Raw genomic sequence first — 23,994 nt, 5'->3', positions numbered from 1 at the left:
GTTATTGTCGCCAAGAGCAGTGGTTATTTTAGGAGATGTACTGGACACACTGAGAGATGATGCACCAACCGGCCCTCGCTGTGGGTCAGGTTTTTCTCCCACTTCCTTACTACTATCAGTTTACCTCATTTCATTTAAAATTAGCAGAATACTGTGAAGCCAGATTTGATAGTGTTCATGCAAAGAGCAGGTTTGTTGTCTGAGTCAGTAGATCCCGGTGATGACATTCAGGTGATGACATTCAGTTCCGTAAACAAAAGGTCACCTGAGTAAGATAGTTCATTTGCACGCTCAGAGTGGAAAATTCCCATTTTCCAATACGATCAGAACATTTTAATCCAGAGGTTTCTACCTAGAATGTGTATCTGAGATGTGAATCTGTTGCCCCTGCCCTGCCTCTTCCTGCATGGTTGCCTCACCCCCTCTTCTGCAGCCAGCTGAAGATGACTCTTTTCTCAGGTCGTCTACATGTAGCAGCAGACACATGGGACTAGTCCCTGGGTATAAGGTATGAGAAGAGAGAATTGAGACGAGTTCCTTTTAAAATCAGCTCAGAGAGATCTGTGAGAGCGTGTTCTGTGCATGGTAAACGTGACTGTTCCTGGAGCACAGTTTAGGGGACAAAAAAATATAGGGCTTGTTGGGTGACAGATGGCCGGTCAGTATGGTATAAAGCATGTGTAACTTTGAGGGGCTGGGATGAGGTCATACAAAATAGCCTAAGAAGTAACCTGTGTTAATGCCAAATGGAAAAATGTTACCTATGTCTAAAGTGGCTGGAATTGATATGTATGCCCTCCACCGGATGGAGTTTTTCTAATCCCAGGGGGTGTGAATAAGCTTTTCCAGAAAGTATTATAAAGTTCTCTTTTAGAATGTTGGAATTCAGAGTCCTGAAAAACACATTTTGTTGTACATAAATGGAGGATTTCCACAGTGCAGGTTGAAATGAAAGAAATTCACTGCTTACAGTGTAACTAGAAATGAAGACAGATTAATTCCTGTTCCCTGGGAAGTATGTGTGTCCTAATTGACTCTCATTCAGCAGGAATCAAGGGGAAAACATTAGACAGCCCTTAAAAAAAAAAAAAAGAATGTGTATGTCAAAAACAATAACACCATAAGCCCGCGGTTCTCAACTTGTGGGTCGCAACCCCTTTGGCGGTTGAACGACCCTTCCACAGGGGTCGCCTAAGACTATCCTGCATATCAGATATTTACATTATGATTCACAACAGTAGCAACATTACAGTGATGAAGTAGCAACGAAAATAATTTTATGGTTGGGCCACATCATGAGGAACTGTATTTAAAGGGCCAGAAGGTTGAGAACCACTGCCATAAGCAAATTATTTAGCAGAGGGCTAGTATCCCTAATATATAAAGAACTTCTAAAAATAATGAGTAAAAAAATTCTACAATCCAGTATGAAAATGGGCAAAAGCTATTACCGTTTCAGAGGAAAATGAAATGTATTACCTCAAATATATGAAAATATGTTAACTTCACTCACAATAGAGAAATGTGTTTTCAAACCGCACCAAGATACCACGTCCCACATATCAGATTGGCCAACGTTCAAAGGTTTGCTAGCCCAGCCATTCCAGTGGCGAAGCCCAGGGACAGCAGCCTGCTCTCACCCTCATGCTGAGCGGGTAGGTGTCACCACCTCGCAGAACTGCCAGTGCATCTTTCCTTGCACTGAAGAGATCCTATCTAGGAACCTATTCCAAAGGTAGGTAAGGGAAATAGAAAGAGGCCTGTGCAAAGGCTGTTTATTGGGGCACTATTTGCAATACAGACTAGAAATAGCCTGAATGCTTCCATAGGGGACTGAGTGAATAACAAGGTCTGTGGACACAGTCTAGGCTCTATGTATAATAATCTATAATAATAAAAGCATAATATGCTAATTAGACCAGACATCCTTCCAGATGTCCTTCCTTCTGGACAAAGCCGCGGTGGGCAGGGGCCGTGGCAGTGGTGGTAGAGGCCCCCAGCCATGGTGGCAGCAGCAGCGGGCGGGGGCTGCAGCAGAGGTCCTCGCCACAGCCAAGGCCCTTACACAAATTCCGTGCATCGGGCCTCTAGTTAAGTGATAAAAACCCAAGTGCAGGGCTGTGTGCAGAGCTCTCCCTTGTATATAAGAAGGGTGTGGAGGAAAATGTGTGAGTACAGTAGTGTATATAAATTTGCTTGTATTTTCAAAAGAAATAAAGGAGTAATAAATAAGCTAATACAAATGACTATCACTGGAGGGGGGTGTGTAAAGTAGATGTCTCTTAATGTACCTTATTTCCACTTTAGAACCATTACTGTTTTTATATAACCTAAAAAGAAAAATCAAAGAGGGAAGTATTCACTAATAACTGAAACAAAACAAACCTAGTGATATATCAGGTGCTGTCAATCTCTCATGCAGAGAAAATACTCATTTCAAGTGACTTCAAAACAGTCTTTGGACTGTACATTTATAGTGGGAAACATTTATATTGTTCTTTGAAAATATTCTGGGTATACTGTAGGAGCCAAAATTTTCAGAATATAAGAAAGGGGAATTATTTAAAGAATTTAAGTAAAGAGTGTATAATATCTAACCTGAATAAGAAATATCAATAGTAGTATGAAATTTTTCTCTTTAAAAAGACCATGTTTCCCAGCTCTGTACTTTGAAAGGATCAAAAGTAAGGATGACTCACTAGCACTCAGACTAGTATTCCCTAAACACTTTCCCACTAAAAGGAACCCCTGCTTAGATACGTAGTTGGTTCCCGGACTAAGGCAGGAAAAGTGCAAGAGGGGACATCCTGGGAGCTGAGGCCAACCGGGGGTGGGGTCAGAGGACACAGGAGCCGGAGATAGGGTAGTCAGAATATCAAAATGAATAATCACTGCAGTGGATTGAAATCAGACCAATGACAAATGATCCAGGAGCCCATGATACTTCAAATGAGAAAAACCCACAAAATCAATCGGTCACCTTTGCACGTTGCTAGGATACATCTTCATTACCCTGAACAATACGGGAAAAGAATTCCACTTTGATCCTGATTTTCTAAGACAAATTGTATTTGAAGACAGTCAAATAGTTGATGAGAGAAAGTTGTTAATCATGGAGAAATCACAGCTAATAAATGCAAAAGGACCCAGGAATTAGAAACTCAGCATTGTGTAGCAGCTAATGAGATAATGGAGCGAGGCGAGATCCTCACTGGCTGCTAAATCCATCAAGTAACAATTGGTGGGAAAATTCCCCATGGATGAGGCTATCTTCAATGGAGGAAAGAGGGCAGTGAAGCAGCTTGAGATGTTTTATCATGTTGCAATGTGTTAGTTGAAGAATTTGCAGCAGCAAACAGCAAGCCTGCACCCTACTTCCCAAAACTGCCCTCGGAGAACTTGGGTGCATCTTTGGGAGAGGGGCTCTTCCCTCCCCCATGACAAAGGGGTGGGGTCCAGTCCAGTCCAGCCCTGTCTTTCCCACAAAATCTTTGATTGCCTCGCCCTTTGGAGAAAATGTGGCTGTGCTAGTGGTCTGAAGTGCAGGTTTCCTGGTGCTTAGCTTATGGGCTGATAGTAATCATTACATAATTGATGTACAAATATGCTCATGTATTGCCCGTGTGTTTCAGGCCCCTGCCCCTGTTTCCCTCACGTACCTGCCTCCCCAGGTCCTGGCCGAGCCTCCCAGAGGCCTGCTGGTCTGGAAGGTGCCGCCCAGATTCCTCACCACTCCTGCCTCCTTCGAATCACCCTGAGAGCGGAATTTTTTTAAGGGTCTATTTAAATGTCTTTCTCCATCTTCCAATGAAATTTAAAAAGACACATAACTCTATTACAGAAACAGAGAAAGCCCCTCCCCACCAAAAATGTGTCCCGTATACCAGTGCAAGCATTACCTTTTACGTTGGTTTAACACACACACACACACACACACACACACTAAAATTTTGCATCTCCTTGTCTTCCACTTATATAATTTTTTAAAACCATCATTTCTAGGTCTGTTTTATAGTTCAAGTCGCTAGCTCCTAATCTGTATTTATTTGGAGATGCTTTTGAGAATTAATTGTTGCTTTTCCTGAGCTTTCCAGGGACTTGTCTTGACCAAACATGTAGGCATCACTTTAGCCGGTGGCCTTTAGTCTGCTATGTGTGCTGCTTTCTCTTAACTCCCAAAGACAATCTCTTTTATGTTTTCTCAGTCCCAAGCAAGATATGTTATACTTCAGAAAGAAAGCAATCTGCCCATGGAGAAGGCATTTGTCTATACAGTTTAGAGGAGAGAAATAAAACCCCATGGTGATGACTTTTAGCTTGAGTTGTCCGCTATTCAGGTAGTTCTAATGATCTACCTGCAGACACCCTCTCTCACAGCCACATCTGGCTTGCGTAAAGCATCATCAGTGGTGAAACAGTCACCTAATGAAGTTTTTCCTTCTTCCTCTGGAGACTGGCTGGAAGTAGCAATAGCAGAGATGATTAAACTCCTTATTCCTAGTTTCAGGCAAGTTTCATTTCAGGCCTATATTTACATCCTACAGTGGAAAACTTTGAATAATGTTTAGTAGTCTGTCTTCTTAACAGCCTCACTATTCATATCACTATCACAGAACATTTTCTTATTTCTAGTAGTGTCTGCCTCTGTAGGTTTCTGTTTATTTAGTGGACTAATTTTTTGAGTACCTGCAACATTTCAGCTGTCACTCACAATATGAAGACTCTAAAGAATTTGCCTTTTGGGTGCTCGCAATCTGTAGTTACAGTCGAGGCTGGGGACTATTCAGCTTTTTTCGGTTTGTGAGGTAATTTGAAGCAGGAAAGTCGGAGATGTAATGAAGTTGAGTGAAGAGATTGGAGACCTGGGAGTTGTTAATTTAGTCTTTCCACTTCATCTCCAGTCCATCTTTTTTTAACATCCTTCTTTCCCTATCTCCCCAAGGTTGTTCCTTAACAAGGGCTTAAGAAGTGACCAAGCCTAATTCATTTGCTGTTCATTGTGGGAGTGAATTGAAGACTTGGACTGGAATATTTTGGGGTTGTTGCTCTTACCACTTGTTCAGTGTATGTACTGACCATGCACGGTGTGCTGGGCTATGTGGGATGCTGAGGTGTCTGCTCTCCAGGTTTCTTCCTTATGGGGCAGGAGGCATATGATCAAAATAAGGCTTTATCATACCTCCACTTTAGACATCACAGCTTTGTTGAATGGGGCAGAGCGGACCTCAACATCGAGGCAAAGCACATCCTGTTTGTTCTGTCACATTTCTGTGGGGGGGCGGGGGGGCGGCGTGAAAGTGTTGGTTCACAGTAAGGATGACCAACTCATCCCAGTTTTCAAGGTGAATGGCTGCATCATGGGAACATCCTCTGTCCCACGCAAACCAGATGGTTGGTCATCCCATTTCATGGAAAGGGGGATGTGTAGGGTAGAGCAGAAGGTTATGCAGAGGAGGAGGGAAGAAACTAAGACAGCTGACAAAAACCCATTCCCTGGGCAAAATTCATGGAAAGGAAAGCAGTGCAGGGGAGCGAATGCCTCACTCTTGACCTTCATGGTGACTGCAAAATAAAGCCTTCCAGTTCTCCAACTTATGCCCCTTTAGCACTCCTGGTACTCTCTCACCTTTGAGATTCTAGGTGAAGTGTTGGGAAAGGGTGCATGGCCTTTTTGTTAAAAGGCTGCAGATGAAGAACTAATTGTGCCAGTTCATCAAATTGGGATTAGGATTTGGTGAGAGAGAGGGGCCAAGTCATTCATTACTGGCCACCAGCTTTGTGCCTATACTTGACATACATAATCTCATTTAGTCCCTGTTATTCAAGTTAAGCCCCAGAAGTTTAAAGTAATCTGCCCAGAATTGTAAGTGCAGAGCTGGATTTGAACACAGCACTTCCCAGCCCAGGTCATTCTTCCCCGATGCTCATGGTAGAAAGATTGAGACATACTTGTCTGGCCTCATCTTCTCTTTGCTCCAGTGAACACACCACGGAGTCTTTAAAGAGGACACCAGGTCCTAGATCCGAACCTCCTTGTCAGGATTCCGGCACCATCCAGCTCCTGCCCAGCTCAGGTGTTGTCTTGCCTTCTCCTGGCTCTTAGGTGCCAAGTTCTCTCTGCCAGCCAGACTGTTAGATATGCTGCTCCCTTGTCTGGAAGCCTGTCTCCTTCACTCCCCTTCGCCTGCTCATCCTTCGGGAGGCACACGTCCCCAGGAAAGATTTCCCTCTTGAGCCGGGCTGTCCTCTCTGAGGCTCTCATAGCAGCTGTGTTCCAGCCCAGAGCCCAGTCTGTGAGCCTTTGAGCATGATTCAGTGCCTGAAGTGGTAACCTCATTGGTGATAAATATCTGTGGAATTAATGAGTAAAGAACAATTACACCCAACTACAAAATGAAGTGAATTAAAATTTAAGTCAGATCATGACACCCCTGTGCTCACAGTGCCACGGGATCTGCCATAGGGAAAGACAAGTCATGCCAGTGGCCTCAAGGCCTGGTGTGGTCTAGCCCACGACCTGCCTGGCCTCATCTCTCACTGTGTGTCGTTTTGCTCACCACTTTCTAGCCTTGCTGTTTATTGGATAGCCCGGGCACACTCCTACTCTAGGACCTTTGCATTGATTGTTCTGTCTTCCAGAACATTCTTAGTTGTTCCTTAGACTTCCCTATCTCCTTCTACAGGTCTTTAATTCAAATGACACTTCAGTGAGATTAACTCTGACTCACTCCCCCATTGTAAATGCTTTATTTTCCTCCATAATTATTTCACCAGCCAGCATTTATGTCGCGCTTACTTTTGTTTATTATTTTCCCCTATAATCTGAGGCATGTGTTAGTAAAGGTTTTGTCTGTTTTCTTCATTCTAAAATTCCAACATGCTGAAGAATGCCTGGCACATGGCAGGCATTCAGAAAATATTTATTGATTGAATTAAATTAAATTAAATTGAATGCTAAGGCCTATTCTGTTTTTAGTCCATGCAAGAAGATAGGGAAGGGTAAGAAGTGTCGCACAGATTTCATATTCCAGAACCTTCGTGAGGCACCTAGGTTCATGTTGCTCTCTCTGTCTCCCCACAGAACTCATGCACGTGGTTAGGTTTAAAGAGTTGTTCAGATCATATTGATTGTCATTGACATTCTAACTCTTCTTTCTCCAAGGACTTGAACTTCCAGCCACATGTATATGCAGGATCAGATTGAAGTAGAGGCTTGTTGACAAAGAGTTTTATTTATTTTTTGCCTGATAAAGCAAGAGTTTTATTTATTTTTTAAATATAGTTTATTGATTGCAGAGAGGAAGAGGGAGGGAGAGAGAGAGAAAGAAACATCAAGGATGAGAGAGAATTATTGATCGGCTGCCTCCTGCACGCCCCACATCAGGGATCGAGCCCGCAACCCAAGTTTGTGCCCTGACCAGGAATTGAATCTCCACCTCATGGTTCATAGGTCAGTGCTCAACCACTGAGCCATGCTGGCTGGGCAAAAAGCAAGTGTTTTAGAAACGAGCCTTCCCTTTCACGGCAGGGGCAGATCTGTTAGCTTCAGCTAAGGGTCAGTTGCTTCCATGTACGGTTTTCTTTTTAGGCCGTGACAAGCAAAGGGCTGTTTGTGATTTAAACTGCCCTTTTGGCCTTTAATTTGGGCCGGGAGGGCTCCCACTGCTGTGCAGACCAGTGAATAATAGGATCAGCTTGCAGTTTCTTCTACAGCCAAAGTCTCTTCACGTGCGATCTTCTCACAGGAGTCCATTGCTCATAAATTGTTTTTTGACACTTGAAAATTTTACTCTAGTGTGCTTCTGCCAACAGTTCAGGCACTTGTCTTTTTAACTCAGCTATTTATAATAGTTTCCACAGCCCATGCCCCAGCCTTCTGTCTCTCAAAGAGCCTGGTATCACTACCATTTCCAAAAATTTAGTTTTGGTAAAATTCAAAGCAAACATCACTCACTGTCTGTATACAGTTTTATTTTTATTTTTTTATTTTATTGCTTAAAGTATTACAAAGGGTATTACATATGTGTCCATTCCCTCCCCCCCCCCGGCCCTAGACAGTCCCCTAGCCTCCCCTATCCCCCAGTGCATGCATACAAGTCCTTTGGTTGATCTCTTACCCTCCTACCTCCTGCCCCCCAACCCTCCCCGGCCTTCCCGCTGCAGTTTGACAATCTGTTTGAGGCAGCTCTGCCTCTGTATCTATTATTGTTCAAAAATTTATAATGGTCTCTATTATCCATGAATGAGTGAGATCATGTGGTATTTTTCCTTCATTGACTGGCTTATTTCACTTAGCATAATGCTCTCCAGTTCCATCCATGCTGTTGCAAATGGCAAGAGTTCCTTCCTTTTTAGAGCAGCATAGTATTCCATCGTGTAGATGTACCACAGTTTTCTAATCCATTCATCTACTGATGGGCACTAAACTGTTTCCAGATCTTAGCTATGGTGAATTGTGCTGCTATGAACATAGAGGTGCATATATCCTTTCTGATTGGTGTTTCTGGTTTCTTGGGATATATTCCTAGAAGTGGGATCACAGGGTCAAATGGGAGTTCCATTTTCAGTTTTTTGAGGAAACTCCATACTGTCTTCCATAGTGGCTGCACCAGTCTGCATTCCCACCAGCAGTGCACAAGTGTTCCTTTTTCTCCACATCCTCTCCAGCACTTGTCGTTTGTTGATTTGTTGATGATAGCCAGTCTGACAGGTGTGAGATGGTACCTCATTGTTGTTTTGATTTGCATCTCTCGGATGATTAGTGACTTTGAGCATGTTTTCATATGTCTCTTGGCTTTCTGAATGTCCTCTTTTGAAAGGTGTCTATTTAGGTCCTTTGCCCATTTTTTTATTGGATTGTTTATCTTCCTTTTGTTAAGTTGTATGAGTTCCCTATAAATTTTGGAGATTAGGCCCTTATCAGATATGACATTGGCAAATATGTTTTCCCACACAGTGGGTTTTCTCGTTGTTTTGTTGATGGTTTCTTTTGCTGTGCAGAAGCTTTTTATTTTGATGTAGTCCCATTTGTTCATTTTCTCTTTAGTTTCAAGTGCCCTAGGAGCTATATCAGTGAAGAAATTGCTTCGGCATATGTCTGAGATTTTGTTGCCTTTGGATTCTTCTAGAATTTTTATGGTTTCCTGTCGTACATTTAAGTCCTTTATCCATTTTGAGTTTATTTTTGTGTATGGTGTAAGTTGGTGGTCTAGTTTCATTTTCTTGCATATATCCGTCCAATTTTCCCAACACCATTTATTGAAGAGACTATCTTGGCTCCATTGTATGTTCTTGCCTCCTTTGTCAAATATTAATTGAGCATATTGGTTCGGGCCGATTTCTGGGCTCTCTATTCTATTCCATTGATCTATATGCCTATTCTTGTGCCAGTACCAGGCAGTTTTGAGAACAGTGGCTTTGTAATACATCTTGATATCTGGTATTGAGATCCCACCTACTTTGTTCTTTTTCAGGATTGCTGCAGCTATTCGGGGTCTTTTTTTATTCCAAATGAATTTTTGGAGAGTTCGTTCTAGATCTATGAAGTATGCCGTTGGTATTTTAATGGGAAGTGCATTGAATTTATAGATTGCTTTGGGTAGTATGGACATTTTAATGATGTTGATTCTACCAATCCATGAACACGGTATGTTCTTCCATCTGTTTATGTCTTCCTCTATATCTTTTTTCAACGTCCTGTAGTTTTCTGAGTAGAGATCTTTTACCTCTTTAGTTAAGTTTATTCCTAGGTAGCTTAATTTTTTTGGTGCGATGGTAAACGGGGTTGTTTTTATAATCTCTCTTTCTGAAAGTTCACTATTGGTGTATAGAAATGCCTCAGATTTCTTGGGGTTAATTTTGTATCCTGCTACATTGCCAAATTCATGTATTAAGTCTAGTAGCTTTTTGATGGAGTCTCTAGGGTTTTGTATGTATAATATCATGTCGTCTGCAAATAAAGACAGTTTTACTTCCTCTTTTCCAATTTGGATGCCTTTTATTTCTTCTTCTTGCCGAATTGCAATGGCTAACACTTCCAGTACTATGTTGAACAGGAGTGGTGAGAGGGGGCATCCCTGTCTTGTTCCTGTTCTTAGGGGAAATGGTGTTAGTTTTTGTCCATTGAGTATGATGCTGCCTGTGGGCCTGTCATATATGGCTTTTATTATGTTGAGGTATGATCCTTCTACTCCCGCCTTACTGAGAGTTTTTATCAAAAATGGGTGTTGAATTTTGTCAAATTCTTTTTCTGCATCAATTGATATGACTATGTGGTTTTTTTCTTTCAATTTGTTTATGTGATGTATCACATTTATTGATTTGCGGATATTGTACCATCCTTGCATCCCTGGGATAAATCCTACTTTGTCATGGTGTATGATCTTTCTGATGTACTGCTGGATCCGATTTGCTAAGATTTTGTTGAGGATTTTGGCATCTATGTTCATGAGGGATATTGGCCTGTAATTCTCTTTCATTGTGTTGTCTTTACCTGGTTTTGGTATTAGGGTGATGCTGGCTTCATAGAATGAGCTTGGAAGTGTTCTTTCCTCTTGGATTTTTTGTAGTAGTCTGAGGAGGATAGGTTTTAGTTCTTCCTTGAATGTTTGGTAAAACTCCCCTGTGAAGCCGTCTGGTCCTGGGCTTTTGTTTGATGGAAGCTTTTTGATGACTGCTTCAATTTCTTCCATAGTTATTGGCCTGTTGAGATTTTTAGATTCTTCCTGATTGAGTTTTGGAATGTTGTATTTTTCTAGGAATTTGTCCATTTCCTCCAGGTGGTCTAGTTTGTTGGAGTAGAGCTGTCCATAGTATTTTTTAACAATCATTTGTATTTCTGTGGGGTCTGTTGTTATTTCGCCTCTATCGTTTCTGATTTTGTTTATTTGGGTCCTCTCTCTTTGCTTCTTGGTGAGTCTGGCTAGAGGTTTGTCAATCTTGTTTATCCTTTCAAAGAACCAGCTCTTGGTTTCACTGATTTTCTGTATTGTTTTTTTGGTCTCTATGTCATTTATTTCTGCTCTAATCTTTATTATCTCCTTCCTTCTGCTCACTCTGGGGTTTTCTTGTTGCTCTCTTTCTAATCCTTTGAGTTGTAGCGTTAGCTGATTTACTACCATTTTTTCTTGTTTTTTGAGATAGGCCTGTAGAGCTATAAACTTCCCTCTCAGGACTGCTTTCATTGTGTCCCATAGGTTTTGGATTGTTGTGTTTTCATTGTCATTAGTTTCCAGGATGTTTTTAATTTCTTCTTTGATCTCATTGGTAACCCAATCAATATTTAATAGCATGCTATTCAGCTTCCAGGTGTTTGAGTATTTTGGGTTGTTTTTGTTGTAGTTTATTTCTAATATTATGCCATCGTGGTCTGCGAAGATGCTTTTTATGATTTCAATCTTCTTGAATTTGGGGATACTTTGCTTGTGACCCAATATATGGTCTATTTTTGAATATGTCTTATGAGCATTTGAGTAGAATGTATATTCCATGGCTTTGGGGTGAAGTGTTCTGAAGATGTCTATTAAGTCCATCTGATCTAGTGAGTCATTTAGGATTGCTGTATCTTTGCTGATTGTTTGTCTAGAGGGCTTATCCAGTGCTGTCAGTGGTGTATTAAAGTCCCCTACTATGATTGTATTGTTGTTGATCTCTCCTTTGATATCTTCCAGGAGTTTTTTTTATGAATTTGGGTGCTCCTGCATTGGGTGCATATATGTTTACCAGGGTTATATCTTCTTGTTGTATTGATCCCTTTAGTATTATGAAGTGGCCTTCCTTATCTCTTGTTATGGCCTTCACTTTGAGGTCTATTGTGTCCGATATAAGTATTGCTACCCCAGCTTTCTTTTCCTTTCCATTTGCCTGAAAGATATTTTTCCATCCTTACACTTTCAGTCTGTGTGAGTCCCTTCTAATGAGGTGGGTTTCTTGTAGACAGCAGATGTATGGGTCATGTTTTTTTATCCATTCAGCCACTCGGTGTCTTTTGTTTGGAGCATTTAGTCCGTTTACGTTTAAAGTTATTATTGAAAGGTACTTGTTTGTAGCCATTTCTTTTTTGGTGTGGCTGTTTTCTTTCTGAGCTTTTTATTTCTTCTTTTTATACCAGTCCCTTTAGCATTCCTTGCATTGCTGGCTTGGTGGTGATAAACTCCCTTAGCCTTTTTTTGTCTGTGAAGCTTCTTATTTCCCCTTCAAGTTTGAATGATAGCCTTGCTGGATAGAGTATTCTTGGATTCAGTCCTTTGCTTTGCATCACTTTGTAAATTTCCGTCCATTCTTTTCTGGCCTGATGTGTTTCTGTTGAGAAATCATTTGATAATCTAATGGGAGATCCCTTGTATGTCACTTTCCGTCTCTCTCTTACAGCCTGTAAGATTCTCTCTTTGTCCTGAACATTTGCCATGGTAATTATGATGTGTCTTGGTGTGGGTCTTTTCGGGTTCACCTTGTTTGGGACTCTCTGGGCTTGTGTGACTTTTTTCTTCCCCATCTCAGGGAAGTTTTCTGATATTATTTCTTCGAATAGGTTTTCTAATCCTTGTTCATCTTTCTGCTGTTCTGGTACCCCTATTATTCGTATGTTGTTTCGTTTCATGTTGTCCCAAAGCTCCCTTAGGCTCTCCTCCTGTCTTTTAATTTTTTTCTCCAATTGCAGTACATTTTGGGTGTGTTTTGCTTCCTTGTCTTCTAATTCACTAATTTGGTCCTCCGCTTCTCCTAGTCTACTGTTGATACTTTCAATGGTGTTTTTCACTGCAGCTGTATCACTCTTCATTTCTTCTTGGGTCTTACTTAAGTTGTTGATTTTTTCATCTGTTTCTTCTAGCTTCTTCCATATGTTATCGATTTTTTCATCTGTTTCTTCTTGCTTCTTGCAGAGGTTGTCGATTTTTTCCTCCATCCGGTTTATGCACTCTAGGACCCTTATTCTGAATTCTTTTTCTGTCATGTTGCATGCCTCTGTATTACTTAGCTGCTTTTCTGGAGAGTCCTCCTTCTCTTTCCTTTGGGGGTTTCTTTGTCTACCCATATTTGATCTCACTGACATATCTAGATGTTGAGTCGTTCAGTGGCTGATCCCTGGGTGGCAGTGACTCCTTGGTCTGTGGTTGCTCTTCAGTTGGCAGCAGCTCCTCTGGTGGGTGCTGTTCACAGCTGTGGTGGCTCTTCTGGCTGGTGGGGGGAGGTTTCACGTACAGCTGCTGTTCCTCAGCAGAGGGTGTGGTGCTCAGGAGGCTGCTGTGGCTTGGATCTGCTGCATTGATTTAAAGGCACAAAATACAACACAACAAGGCACCATGTACCAGGCACTAAACACAAATATATTCACGATATTAATAACCCCAAATAAAGGTGACCGCCCGAATTAAGAGAATTGGGGGATAAGGAAGAAGGAAGATAAAAGAGAAAAAAGAAAAGAAAAGTAGGGACCAAAAAAAGGAGTGCAAAAATGAAATTGGGAAAAAGGAGGGGGGAAATAAAAGCGAGAAAAGAAAAGAAAAAAAAGAGCAAAAAGAGAGAATGAAGTGGAAGAGGGGAAGAGAGTTTTTATATGAGGAGAATACTCCTATAGAACCGCCGCTAATCCCAACAAATTCCAGCAACAGCTCCCTGGAGATGGATGCAAACTAGAAACAACCAATAATATAACGATGAAAATAGAATGGAGAACACTAATCCCAAAATAAAATAAAAAGAAAATAAAATGGCACTTTGGTAAAATGGTAGCAGTAATAATACTGGTTAAAAATAAGAAGGTAGTAATTAAAAGGGTAAAATCAGGTGATGGAAAAAGAAGAAGAAAGAAAGAAAAAAAAAGGAAGAAAAGATTGGCTTCTTAGTTAAAAGGTGAAAAAAGAAAAAAAAAATTGCAGTAGTGAAGGTCCTTCGGTTCTTCTGTTCTTCAGTCTGGCTCGCCTTTAGTCCTGCCAGGTATTCAGGAGAGTGTTGAGTTTCCCTGCAATACACTGTTCCTCTGTGTTGTAAACCACAGTCCTTATTTTAAAGCAGGCCGTATATGTTTCCCAGATGCCTTATTTTGTGTTTAGCAAAGAGTCAGTTTGTGGCTCAGCCTCTGGGTGGCAGTGTTCTGGGGTTGGCCTCTGAGGCTATATGGCATCTCTATCGCACTTAAAAGTGATTTGGAGAGGTCAACTATCCAGAGCTGGTTCCTTAATAGTTACCTGCTCTGTGTTGTTGCTGGGATTCTGTCTGTATACAGTTTTAAAGACCAGATTACTTCTTGTGTGATGTATCTTTATTTTTCAATAAAGTTTTTTATATCATGCCAGTTTCATTATCATAGAAATTAGAATCAACAATGTGAATATGATGGCAGACAATAGTCTTCCTTTGTTTTAACAACATTTTTCAAATATATGAAAAAGGTGAGAGAAATGTACAGTAGAAACCCACCACCTAGACTCTACAATTAAAAGTTTGCTTTATTCTATGACATATCAATCCATGAATATCCATCAGTTCTCTCCATCTATCAGTTCACCTTTATTATGCATAAAAGAACACTTAATCCTTAGATGTTTTAGCATGATACCATTAGCTAGAGTTCAGTATTGATCACCAAACCAATTGTGTTTATTTCTTTTTTTATCTATAACACTATTTACTTACTACCTGTCTCCCCACCTGAATATAAGCTCAATGAAGGGAGCTTCATTTATGCTTGTCAGTTCACTGGTATATCATCAGCTTCTAAGTTGTTGCCTGGTTCATAGTACGTGCTCAATAAATGTTCTGATGTTAAATGAGTGAAGATATTTAAAAACCTGTGATGTGCCTAGCCTGTGTTGTTCAGTGGTTAAGCATCGACCTATGAACCAGGAGGTCATGGTTCTATTCCAGTCAGGGCACATGCCCAGGTTGCAGGCTCCATCCCCAGTGGGGGGGGGGGCATGGCAGAGGCTGCCAATCAGTGATTCTCTCTCATCATTGATGTTTCTATCTCTCTCTCCCTCTCCCTTCCTCTCTGAAATCAATAAAAATGTATTTTAAAAACACTGTGTTGTTAGGATTTTAAAAGTTTATATTACTAATTTGTCCCTTCTTCCCAACATCAACTTTTTGTTGATTTATCAGTTCAATAAATATTTATTGATCGCTTATACCAGACCTGAGCTAGGTTCTGGGATAGAGTGATGAGCTGCCTTAAAAAACAGGCTTTGGTTTTGGGGCCTTTGTGTAAAGGGCGTGATGGTAGAAGTAGTTTAGGCATAGCCACTGCTGCCTTGTAATATAGATCTACCTACAAATCAATCTCATCAGCTAATTAAGCATTCCTCATTGGCTTAATCATGCACTCAAAACATATTTGCTGTATTTCTACTGGACTCTGGGAATTCACAGACACTTAAACATGCCTCAGTCCTCAGAGAGCCTGCAGTCTGTCAGGGCAGATGGTGGTGTGTGGTGGGGCTCTAACTCTTCATGATCTGAGAGGAAGGGGGAATCCCTCAACTGGAAGGTGATGGGTGCCGGGACTTAAAGGGAGGAGGAAGTGATAGATGTGCCAGACAGATGTCAGCATAAGATAAGACGGGAAAGCATGGCTTTGGGAACCCCCAGAAGGTCTTGTGGAAGAGCAGTGTTGGTGGAAGGGTGACCTGCAATGAAGCTGAATGATAGGTGTGCCCCCTGCTTCATCCTGAAGGGGGCGGCGTCTTTCAGCAGGAACCTGCTATCTTCACGTGTTCCTTTCAAAGACCACCTGGTCAGGCACCACAGAGGATGGATTAGAGTGAGGGAGCAGAGGGAAAGGGTCAAGACTGGAGATTCGGAGACTACTTATACATTCACGACAGAGTTTACAGGGGTTCAGTGATCTCTATGATGTACGTTGTCTATACCAGTGAGCTGAAAGGCATGAATGAAGCTCCCTTCATTGAGCTTATATTCAGGTGGGGAGACATGTAGATCGTCAAGAATTGGAATCATCTTAAACGTCTGTGGTAGGGTGTATCAAGCAGGATTTATGTCATCTAGACTTGATCACAAGGATTTGTTGGCTCTTCCCACTGGGAATTGTTGAAAGTGGCTTTAGACAGCTTAAGTTGGGGCTTGGAAGATGTCTTTATTCTCTCCATCTCTTGGCTCCATTTCTCTGGATTGGCATTATTCTCAGGCAGCTGTCCTCACATAGGCACACAGATGGCATCTATAGCTCTTGCCCAGCCTGCCATCTCTGTGAATGTAGCAGGAGGACAGTGACTTCAAACATAGCTCTGACTGGTCCTAGAGCAACTATGACTGGTGGGACTTGGATCATAAACCCATCTTTCAACTAAGCTCAGGTCAGGTGGAGCCCTCTGGATTATCTGCCCTATTCTCTGAGGCAGGGAGAGTGGGGGCAGCCGAGGGGTCAGGATTCTGTCTGAATGAAAAAGATTCGAATGGCCTGGGGGAAGGCTGGTTAGTTCTACCGAGTAATGCTGGCAGCCCAACACGTGGCATCATGGCTGATGAGATAAGTCACCCACTGAAGTACTGCTTTAGCAAGCAGCGATGAGCTGTGGTTATTAACCCAGAAAGGCACCTGTGGCACATTGTGTAAGTGAAGAAAGTTCCCAAAAGAGTAGGTATAATAGGATCCAATTTTGATTTGAGGACAAAAAAAGATCCCTTAGTCTAGGGGGAAAAGCCCATTAACAGTGGTTATGTCTAGGTGGTAAGATGATGGATGACATCTTTATTTTCCTTATTATCTTTCTCTGTTCTCTGAAAAAAAGTTTTACACTGAGGGTATATTTCTATTATAATAAAGAAAAAAACACCTTTCTATTTCGGGAAAAAGAAAACGTATCTATTGCAAAAACCTTAGTAAGAATTGATGAGGCCAGAGCTAAGAATGGTGGAGAGAGGAGGGGAGGAATTGAGAGAGTTCTGAGAAGCTAATCCTCAGGACTTGCTGATTGGCTGAGGGAGGGGCCCAGGCTGACTCTGGGGTCTCTGCTCTTGGTGACCTGGAGGCAGCGGGTTCCAACACTGTGGAGCCAGCTGTAAGCAAAGACCAGCTGACACCTGTTAAAGCGAGTATTTACACTTCTTAGAGATTTGGAGGTCTTGGTGGAAAAACAGACCTTGAAGATTTATGCCACTGAAAGAAAGATCCATTTGACTTAATAAAATTTTTGAATTACGTTTGAAGAAGAGGACATTGTTACTGCATGGTGTACATATAGTGTACACCTCACTTATTCAGTAGTAGTAAGTTCTGTGAGGGCAGAAAATCATCTTTTGGTTGGAATCCATCAATACCTAGAATATAACCTGGTTGTAGAAATAGTGCTTTAAAATGTTTGCCACTGAATGAATTATTGAAGCTAAACTAACAGTTTTTAAGAGAAGTCATCACCATAATTTGCTCAGGAAACTCATCAAACTGGTTTATAATCGTTTGTAAATAGGCATTCCTAAAGTGCTTAAAATAATGCTTTTCTTAATAAAAAAAAATGTCCTAAATTATTTAAAGACCGTTGTTAATGTTTAGCAAGTCCCTCTAATTTATAGATGTAAAAAACCCAGCTGGGTCCTACCTACAGATGGCATAAATTGCTGAAGAAACTGATACATCTTTGATATATTTTTCCCTGAGTCTTTCGTGTGTATTTCCGTCTACCTTTTAATATTATTTTCCTCCATAGCATGTTTACTACTATAATTCACAGAGCCCAGAAAATACATTATTTAGACTACGAGGCTATATATTAGAAGTGCTTTATGGAGCTTGGGCTCTGGAACCAGCTGGTCTGGCTCTGAATCCCACATTGTGGTGTGTAGACATGGGTAGTTTAAGTAATTCTCCCTGTCCTCCCATCTGTACAAACATGTTATCAGGTTTTCATGAACTCAGCACGTAGTCAGAACTCCAATATCAGCCTTCTTTTGAAAACCATTTGTTACCCAGCCAGTGTAGCTCAGTGCTTGAATAGGGACCCATAACCAAGAGGTCACTGGTTCGATTCCTGGTCAGGGCACATGCCCGGGTTACAGTTTTGATCTCCAGAAGGGGGTGTTCAGGAGGCAGCCAATCAATGATTCTCTCTCGTCATTCATGTTTCTCTCTATATATCCCTTCCCTTTCCTCTTTAAAATCAATAGAAACACATATTTTTAAAAAGCACATTTGTTTATCTCCTGGGACAGAGTGATTTCCTGTGTCCCATTTGTGATGGGATTTCTTTGATTTCCCTTGAAATATCTAAATACCTTCTCTTAGAAACTCGCCCAACACAGCTAAAGTCTGTGTTCCCATCTTAGGGCAGAGCAAAAAGGCAAAGCGTGAATCTCCACAAAAAGGTCATTTCAGGTAGCATCAGCCTGTACTTGGGCTTTTGATTCATCACCATGCAGTACCCAGCTGCCGGCCAGCTCCTTGGAAGTAACCTAGGCCTGCCCTGCTGTTATTTCCAAATCGCCTGTTGGGCGGGTGCAGCCCTGTTGCAGACTCCCAGGGTTCTGTGGCAGGGTCCATGGTACCTGGGAAGAAACACGGAGGGTCGGACCATTCTCATCACATGTGGTGGTGCACTTGCTGGTGGTTGATCCTCAAGTTCACATCTCCAGACAAGAGAAAGGAGGTGAAATAAAGTGTTGGGATGAAAACTTAGAGGAGAAGTGGTCTTTGTAATTCATTCTTTATACAGTGTCAGAGTTGATGTAGCACCAAATTATGGTCACAGTGCAACAAAGGCCTGCCATCCCTCTCACTATTCAGACTGTGCCCTAGGGCAGCGGTTGCCAGCTGGTGGTCTGCGGACCACTGGTGGTCTCTGAGGTCCAAAAGGTTGGCAACTGCTGCCCTAGAGAGGTCTTTGACTCAAAAATATAAAAACGTATGAGTTGTTTTTTTTCTTTTTTGGGTTTGATGATCATTTTATTTTTGACTACACCTGAGTGTATTTTAACATGAAATAAAACCTATTTGAAAACCATTGTTTTCAATGCTAGATTGTTTCATTTTTTTCAGAAAGTGCCCACACAGGGACTAGATCACTGAACTACAGAGACAGATATCAAAGGATGAAACTTTGGTCACCACATAAATTTCCTGAAGATAAAAATCACAACCTCAAAGGTGTCAAGATCCTATTTCAGATTTTTTACAATTAACCAAAGGGTTACAGAGAAACATTTGAAGCTGCCTTCTGAGTGCAGTGGGCTCGCTTCCTCCCCTGGGCGCCTTCAGTCCCCTCCCCTCCAGCTCCTCAAAAAAGACGCCAGCAATGATGGCCTCTTGTTGGCAGTAGAATTTATTCAGTAATTTACTTTCCAGCCAACTGCAGCCAATGCCATCGCCTCTGGGCACTTGTTCAAAAACACAGAAATGAAATAACAGATTGGCAAGACCACCGCACCTCCCCAGTCACAACCCCATTATCTCCTCGTTCTGTCACCCCCATTAGGCAAAAGCCTGGGAGACTGGATGGTGATAACGCAGTATGTGTGCAGCCCCTTCATCCCCACAGTTCAGGCTTCCCGCCAGGGCGCCTTCCTTCATCTTCACTCTGAGTGTTAGAGAGAGGGCCCGAGCTCCCTCCCTCCTTCATCTTCACTCCAGGCTTTGGAGAGAGGGCCCTAAGCCTCAGATCCCCAGGCCTTCCCTGTGCCCACCCTGCCTCCCTCAGGGCTGCCGAGCTGGCTCCCTGCCTGGAAAAGGGCTCCTGAGTCCTGAGAAAACGAGCCAGACAAAGGAACCCACTTCCTCCGTTTGTCGACCACCCACCAGTGAAAGAGGTCGTGTTGCATATGTGCTGGGTGGATTTTACTGAATGCCGAGGATCGATCCGCTTAAGTTACTTATAGCTGCTCTGTGCAAGTCAGCATGGGACAGAGCAGTGGCTTCATTCAACAGCCTGGGGCCAATGTTCCTCTGGACAGAATGGATGTCCAGGAGAGGAGGGTCTTTTTATCCAGAGAGAATTGTTTTCTGATTGTTGTCTTCTGGGGAAATTCTTTTAAAATTGTAGGCATAAGAGACAAATGTCTGACAAGGGGTAAGGGCTGCATTTCTCCTTGTCAGGTGTTAAAACTGGTGAAGTTTTAGAACTTGAATTATGATAGATGCAGAGGAAAACACCTCTTCTCTTCCATAGTCTGTCCTGTTGTAGACTAGACACTGTCTTTGAGTGGTTGGCTGTTCAAGGTGGTTCACATCCCAGTGGGCTCCACCTTTTATTCTTTCTCCATTCCGTTCATCAGTTCTTACAGCCCCTTAATGACACCTTTCACTAGTAATTCTTAGAGGGTTGGGATGATGGTGTTTGGTTTTGTCCCCAAGCCTCTTCTTAGCCACCTGGACGCTGACCACAGCTGGAGTCTGAATAGGGTGTGTAGGGCTCCCCAACAGCACCCCCAACCCTACTGAGAACCACTGATTCAGCCCTGTTCCCTACAGAGTTCTGGTTACTAGTGGTAAAGCCCAGAGGAGGGCATTTCTGTCAGGAGTAAAGTAGCCTTGTTCTGAGGAAACAGGAAAGAGGAGAGCACACAGCTGAATGCTTTTTAGACAAATGCATTTTCCACTGGAAAAAAAAAAGCAGGCTTTGGCTCAGGTTAATCCATCTTGAAGAGAATTCCTCTCGGTGACTGTTCTGCTGGGGATGTGTGGGGGCAGCAGCCCCTCGCCCCTCCCCGGGAAGAAAGAACCGGGTACGAGGAACACATTCAGTTGTGGCGAGATGGCTTGTGTTAAGTTTGTAACGGCCATTGCTCCTTGCTGATTAAATCCTAACCGCCCTGCTCCTTCCTTTCCACATCAGCTCACACCCCAGACAATAGCTTCCTGGGCTTTGTGGTGGAGCAGCACCTGAACTCCAGCGATGTCCACCACATCAACGAGATCAAGAGGCAGAACCAGTCCCTCGTGTACGGCAAAGTGGACAACTTCTGGAAGGTGAGTCAGTCAGTGTCCGCCTCTCTTTCTCTCACTGCTTGAAAAGACTTGTTGGTTAATTTCACTTCACTTTGATCCAGGGAGTAATCAAGCCCAGTGCCCAGTGCCTCTAATCTGCTTAGAAGTAAACAAGATGTGCAGGGATTTGGTTGCTCTGAGTTTGAGTGTCTGGTACAGGCTGTCCCAGCTCCTCCACACCGTCTGCCCAGCACAGCCCTTCACTCCCTGCGTGTTGGAGTGACACATTACAGCCTCTTTCACATCCTGTACTTGCTTCCGAAAGCCAGTTCCCACAGAAGCTGGGTTTCTTTCCGGAGCAAAGCATTGCACAGAGACCTTTGCCAAGTCTTCGCCTCTGCCTTTTGTGAGATGATATGGAAAGACAGGCGCTCCCTTTGCCTGGGGAGTGCGGCCTTTGCATCCATTCGGCTGTAGTCAGTATACACATTGGTCAGCTTTCCGTTAACCGGGAAAGGAAAATGCCTGCCAGGACTGACTGCGGGCCGTTTGCTCAGGGAGATCTTGAACAAAACAACATTCTTGGCCACAGGCTGAGCCAGGTTTTCCAAAAGTGCTGGGCTGTTGGGCCCCAGAGGGCCCTTGGTGCTCCTGGATGGTTTCCAGAGCACATCTGGGGAAGGTAAGACAGGAAAGGAACCGAATGCAGTATGACCTATCGACATGACGTGCAGATCTTTTCTATGGGCGTTATGCGAATATCATAATTACCTTTGAGTGTGTGTTTGTGTAGGAGGGAACAGACTCCCAAGAGTTCAAAACCTGCCTCTTTCTAAACATAAAAGGTAATTGCTTTCTGAATGGTCAGGAACTTTGGTCTCACATTTTCATGTCTTGCTCATTGAGGAAGTTAGAAGTCAGCCCACTGAAGGCAGCACATGTGATGGACAGGGTCTGGACTCCCTGCTGTGGGTTTTCTGGCCCGTGTTCAGAAAAGGTAAAGCACTATGACCCGCCTTCAGTTCTAAAATGCTAACTGTGCAGAAGAGACGATGAAATCGGCCCTTTTCCATGGAAGCAGATTTAATTCCAGATAGTAACTCTCTTTGCTATAATGGCTAGAATTCTGTCTTCCTGTAGTACTGAGGTTCTCCACTAGGGGCAGTTTCACCCCAAGGGACATGTGGCAGGTCTGACTGTTGGGGCAGGTACTACTGGCACCTAGTGGGCTAAGGTCTGGGATGCTGCTAAACATCTAACAGGGCACAGGACTGCCCACAACAGGGAATATGTGGCACAAAATATCAGTGGTGCTGAGATGCTGAAACGCGGGCTGGTAAATAAGATTTTCTTCCTACGTATGTTATTCCACATTTAATCCTCTCAAAGTAAAATAAAATCAGGCTAGACTATAAATGGTTATTGATAGTCTCTCTGCAGGTTATCTGTAGTCTTCCCATGAATTTGTACATCTTTGTATCAAAATTTGCCATGTTAATAGAGCATCACTCAACTGACATTCAGCCCAACTTGTGTTAAAAAGTACATGTTGGGCCCTGCCTGGTGTGCTCAGTGGCTAGAGTTTGTCCCATATACCTCAGGGTCATGGGTTTGATTCCCAGTCAAGGGCACATACCTGGGTTGCAGGTTCATCCCTGCCCCTGGTTGGGGGGGCATGTGGGAGGCAACCAATCGATGTGTCCCTCTCACATCGATGTTTCTCTCTTCCCCTTCCTCTCTTCCACTCTCTCGGAACAAATATCCTCGGGTGAGAATTAACAACAACAAAAATAAGGACACATTGAGTGTTCCCATTTCTCAGCTCGATTTTGAAATGAATGGATTGCGGTACTGGTTTGGGGAGATGTGGGCTCTTAAAAAAGTGCAAGTGGCTTCTCCCCTCTGCACCTGTTCAAAGAAAATAGTTTTCAGGCCTCTGTGGACTTGGCCTTCACATTGTATCATTTCCATTTTGAAACCAAGTGCAGCTTCCTCTTGGGTGCTTCTGGCAGTTTTTTGGATTTTCCTAGAAAACGGAAACAATAAGTCAGTTATGCATGCTTTGGGGTCACCTTTTCTTGGATAAATTAAGGATGCCCTTCTCTGCCCCAGCCCTAGTTTCCTAGGGCCACCCTGTTTCACACACGTGCCCTCAACCAATTACCACCCCTCCTCATCCCTATCACAGCATCCTCTTCCTTTCATGTAATTTTAATCCTTTTGTGATCCCATATTTACCTTTTTCTGTCGGTCTCTGCTTACTTGCTAGACTGTAAGCTCTTTGAGGGAAGAAATCACTGATTTTGCTTTACCCAACGTAATAGGTGCTAGTCTCCTTTTGATTTCATTAAACGCGATTTACCTGGCGATCCTGGGTCATGACTTGGAATGTGTTTTGCTTTGGGCATTGCCCTGTGCTCGCTGGTCCCTGGAACATAGAAGAGAGGGTTTGAAGGAAAAGGATTGGAGCCATTCCTGTGCAGATTCTGCAGAGTGGTTCTCAACCTTCCTAATGCCGCGACCCTTTAATACAGTTCCTCGTGTTGTGGTGACCCCCAACCATAAAATTATTTTCGTTGCTACTTCATAACTGTAATTTTGCTACTGTTATGAATCGTAATGTAAATATCTGATATGCTCTATGTGTTTTTCGATGGTCGCGACCCACAGGTTGAGAACCGCTGCTAGAGGTTTTCAGAGCCCATGGCGACACTAGCAGCGAGAAAACCCTGCGCAGGAGGCAGCCGGGCTCTGCGCCAGCTCTGCTGCCCGCTGCGTGATTTCTGGGCGGGCACCTCTGGGGTCTGTGTCCTCACTTGTATGCATGAAGGATTGGTAAAAAGGAATGAATTATTGCACAATAACACAGCAGATCTCAAAATAATTATGCTGAGTGTAAGAGCAGAACATAAAAAAAGAGTATGATTCTGGGTATGTAAAACTCTAGAAAATTCACACCAATGCAGAATGACAGAAAGCAGGCGGTGGTTGCCTGGGGTGGGTGAGAGCGAGGTGGGTGTGTCCACTGTCTGATTGTGGTGATGGCTTTAGGCATGTCCATGTATGCACACTTACAGAATTGTCAGTTTTAAATATGGGCAGTTTATTATGTGCCAGTTAAACCT

At 42.8% G+C, this 23,994-nt stretch overlaps 1 protein-coding gene across 5 annotated transcripts in view; it reads left to right on the top strand.

The window, feature by feature from the left end:
- Positions 1-23,994, top strand: part of MGAT5 (alpha-1,6-mannosylglycoprotein 6-beta-N-acetylglucosaminyltransferase) — a 352,200-nt gene that overhangs the window by 243,901 nt on the left and 84,305 nt on the right. For all 5 annotated transcript variants that reach the window (XR_004969483.1, XM_036320247.1, XM_036320246.1 and 2 more), the window contains exon 11: positions 20,778-20,911. Coding sequence is in view for 4 of the 5 variants with exons in the window: in XM_036320247.1 (XP_036176140.1) it covers positions 20,778-20,911 (134 nt within the window). In the remaining variant the exon portion in view is untranslated. The remainder of the gene's footprint in view (positions 1-20,777; positions 20,912-23,994) is intronic.

The sequence above is a fragment of the Myotis myotis genome, unplaced genomic scaffold (genome assembly GCF_014108235.1).
Source record: "Myotis myotis isolate mMyoMyo1 unplaced genomic scaffold, mMyoMyo1.p scaffold_m19_p_8, whole genome shotgun sequence".
Lineage (NCBI taxonomy): Eukaryota > Metazoa > Chordata > Mammalia > Chiroptera > Vespertilionidae > Myotis > Myotis myotis.
The sequence above is the reverse complement of the archived record's forward strand: the minus strand, read 5'-3'. Positions and strand labels throughout refer to the sequence as shown.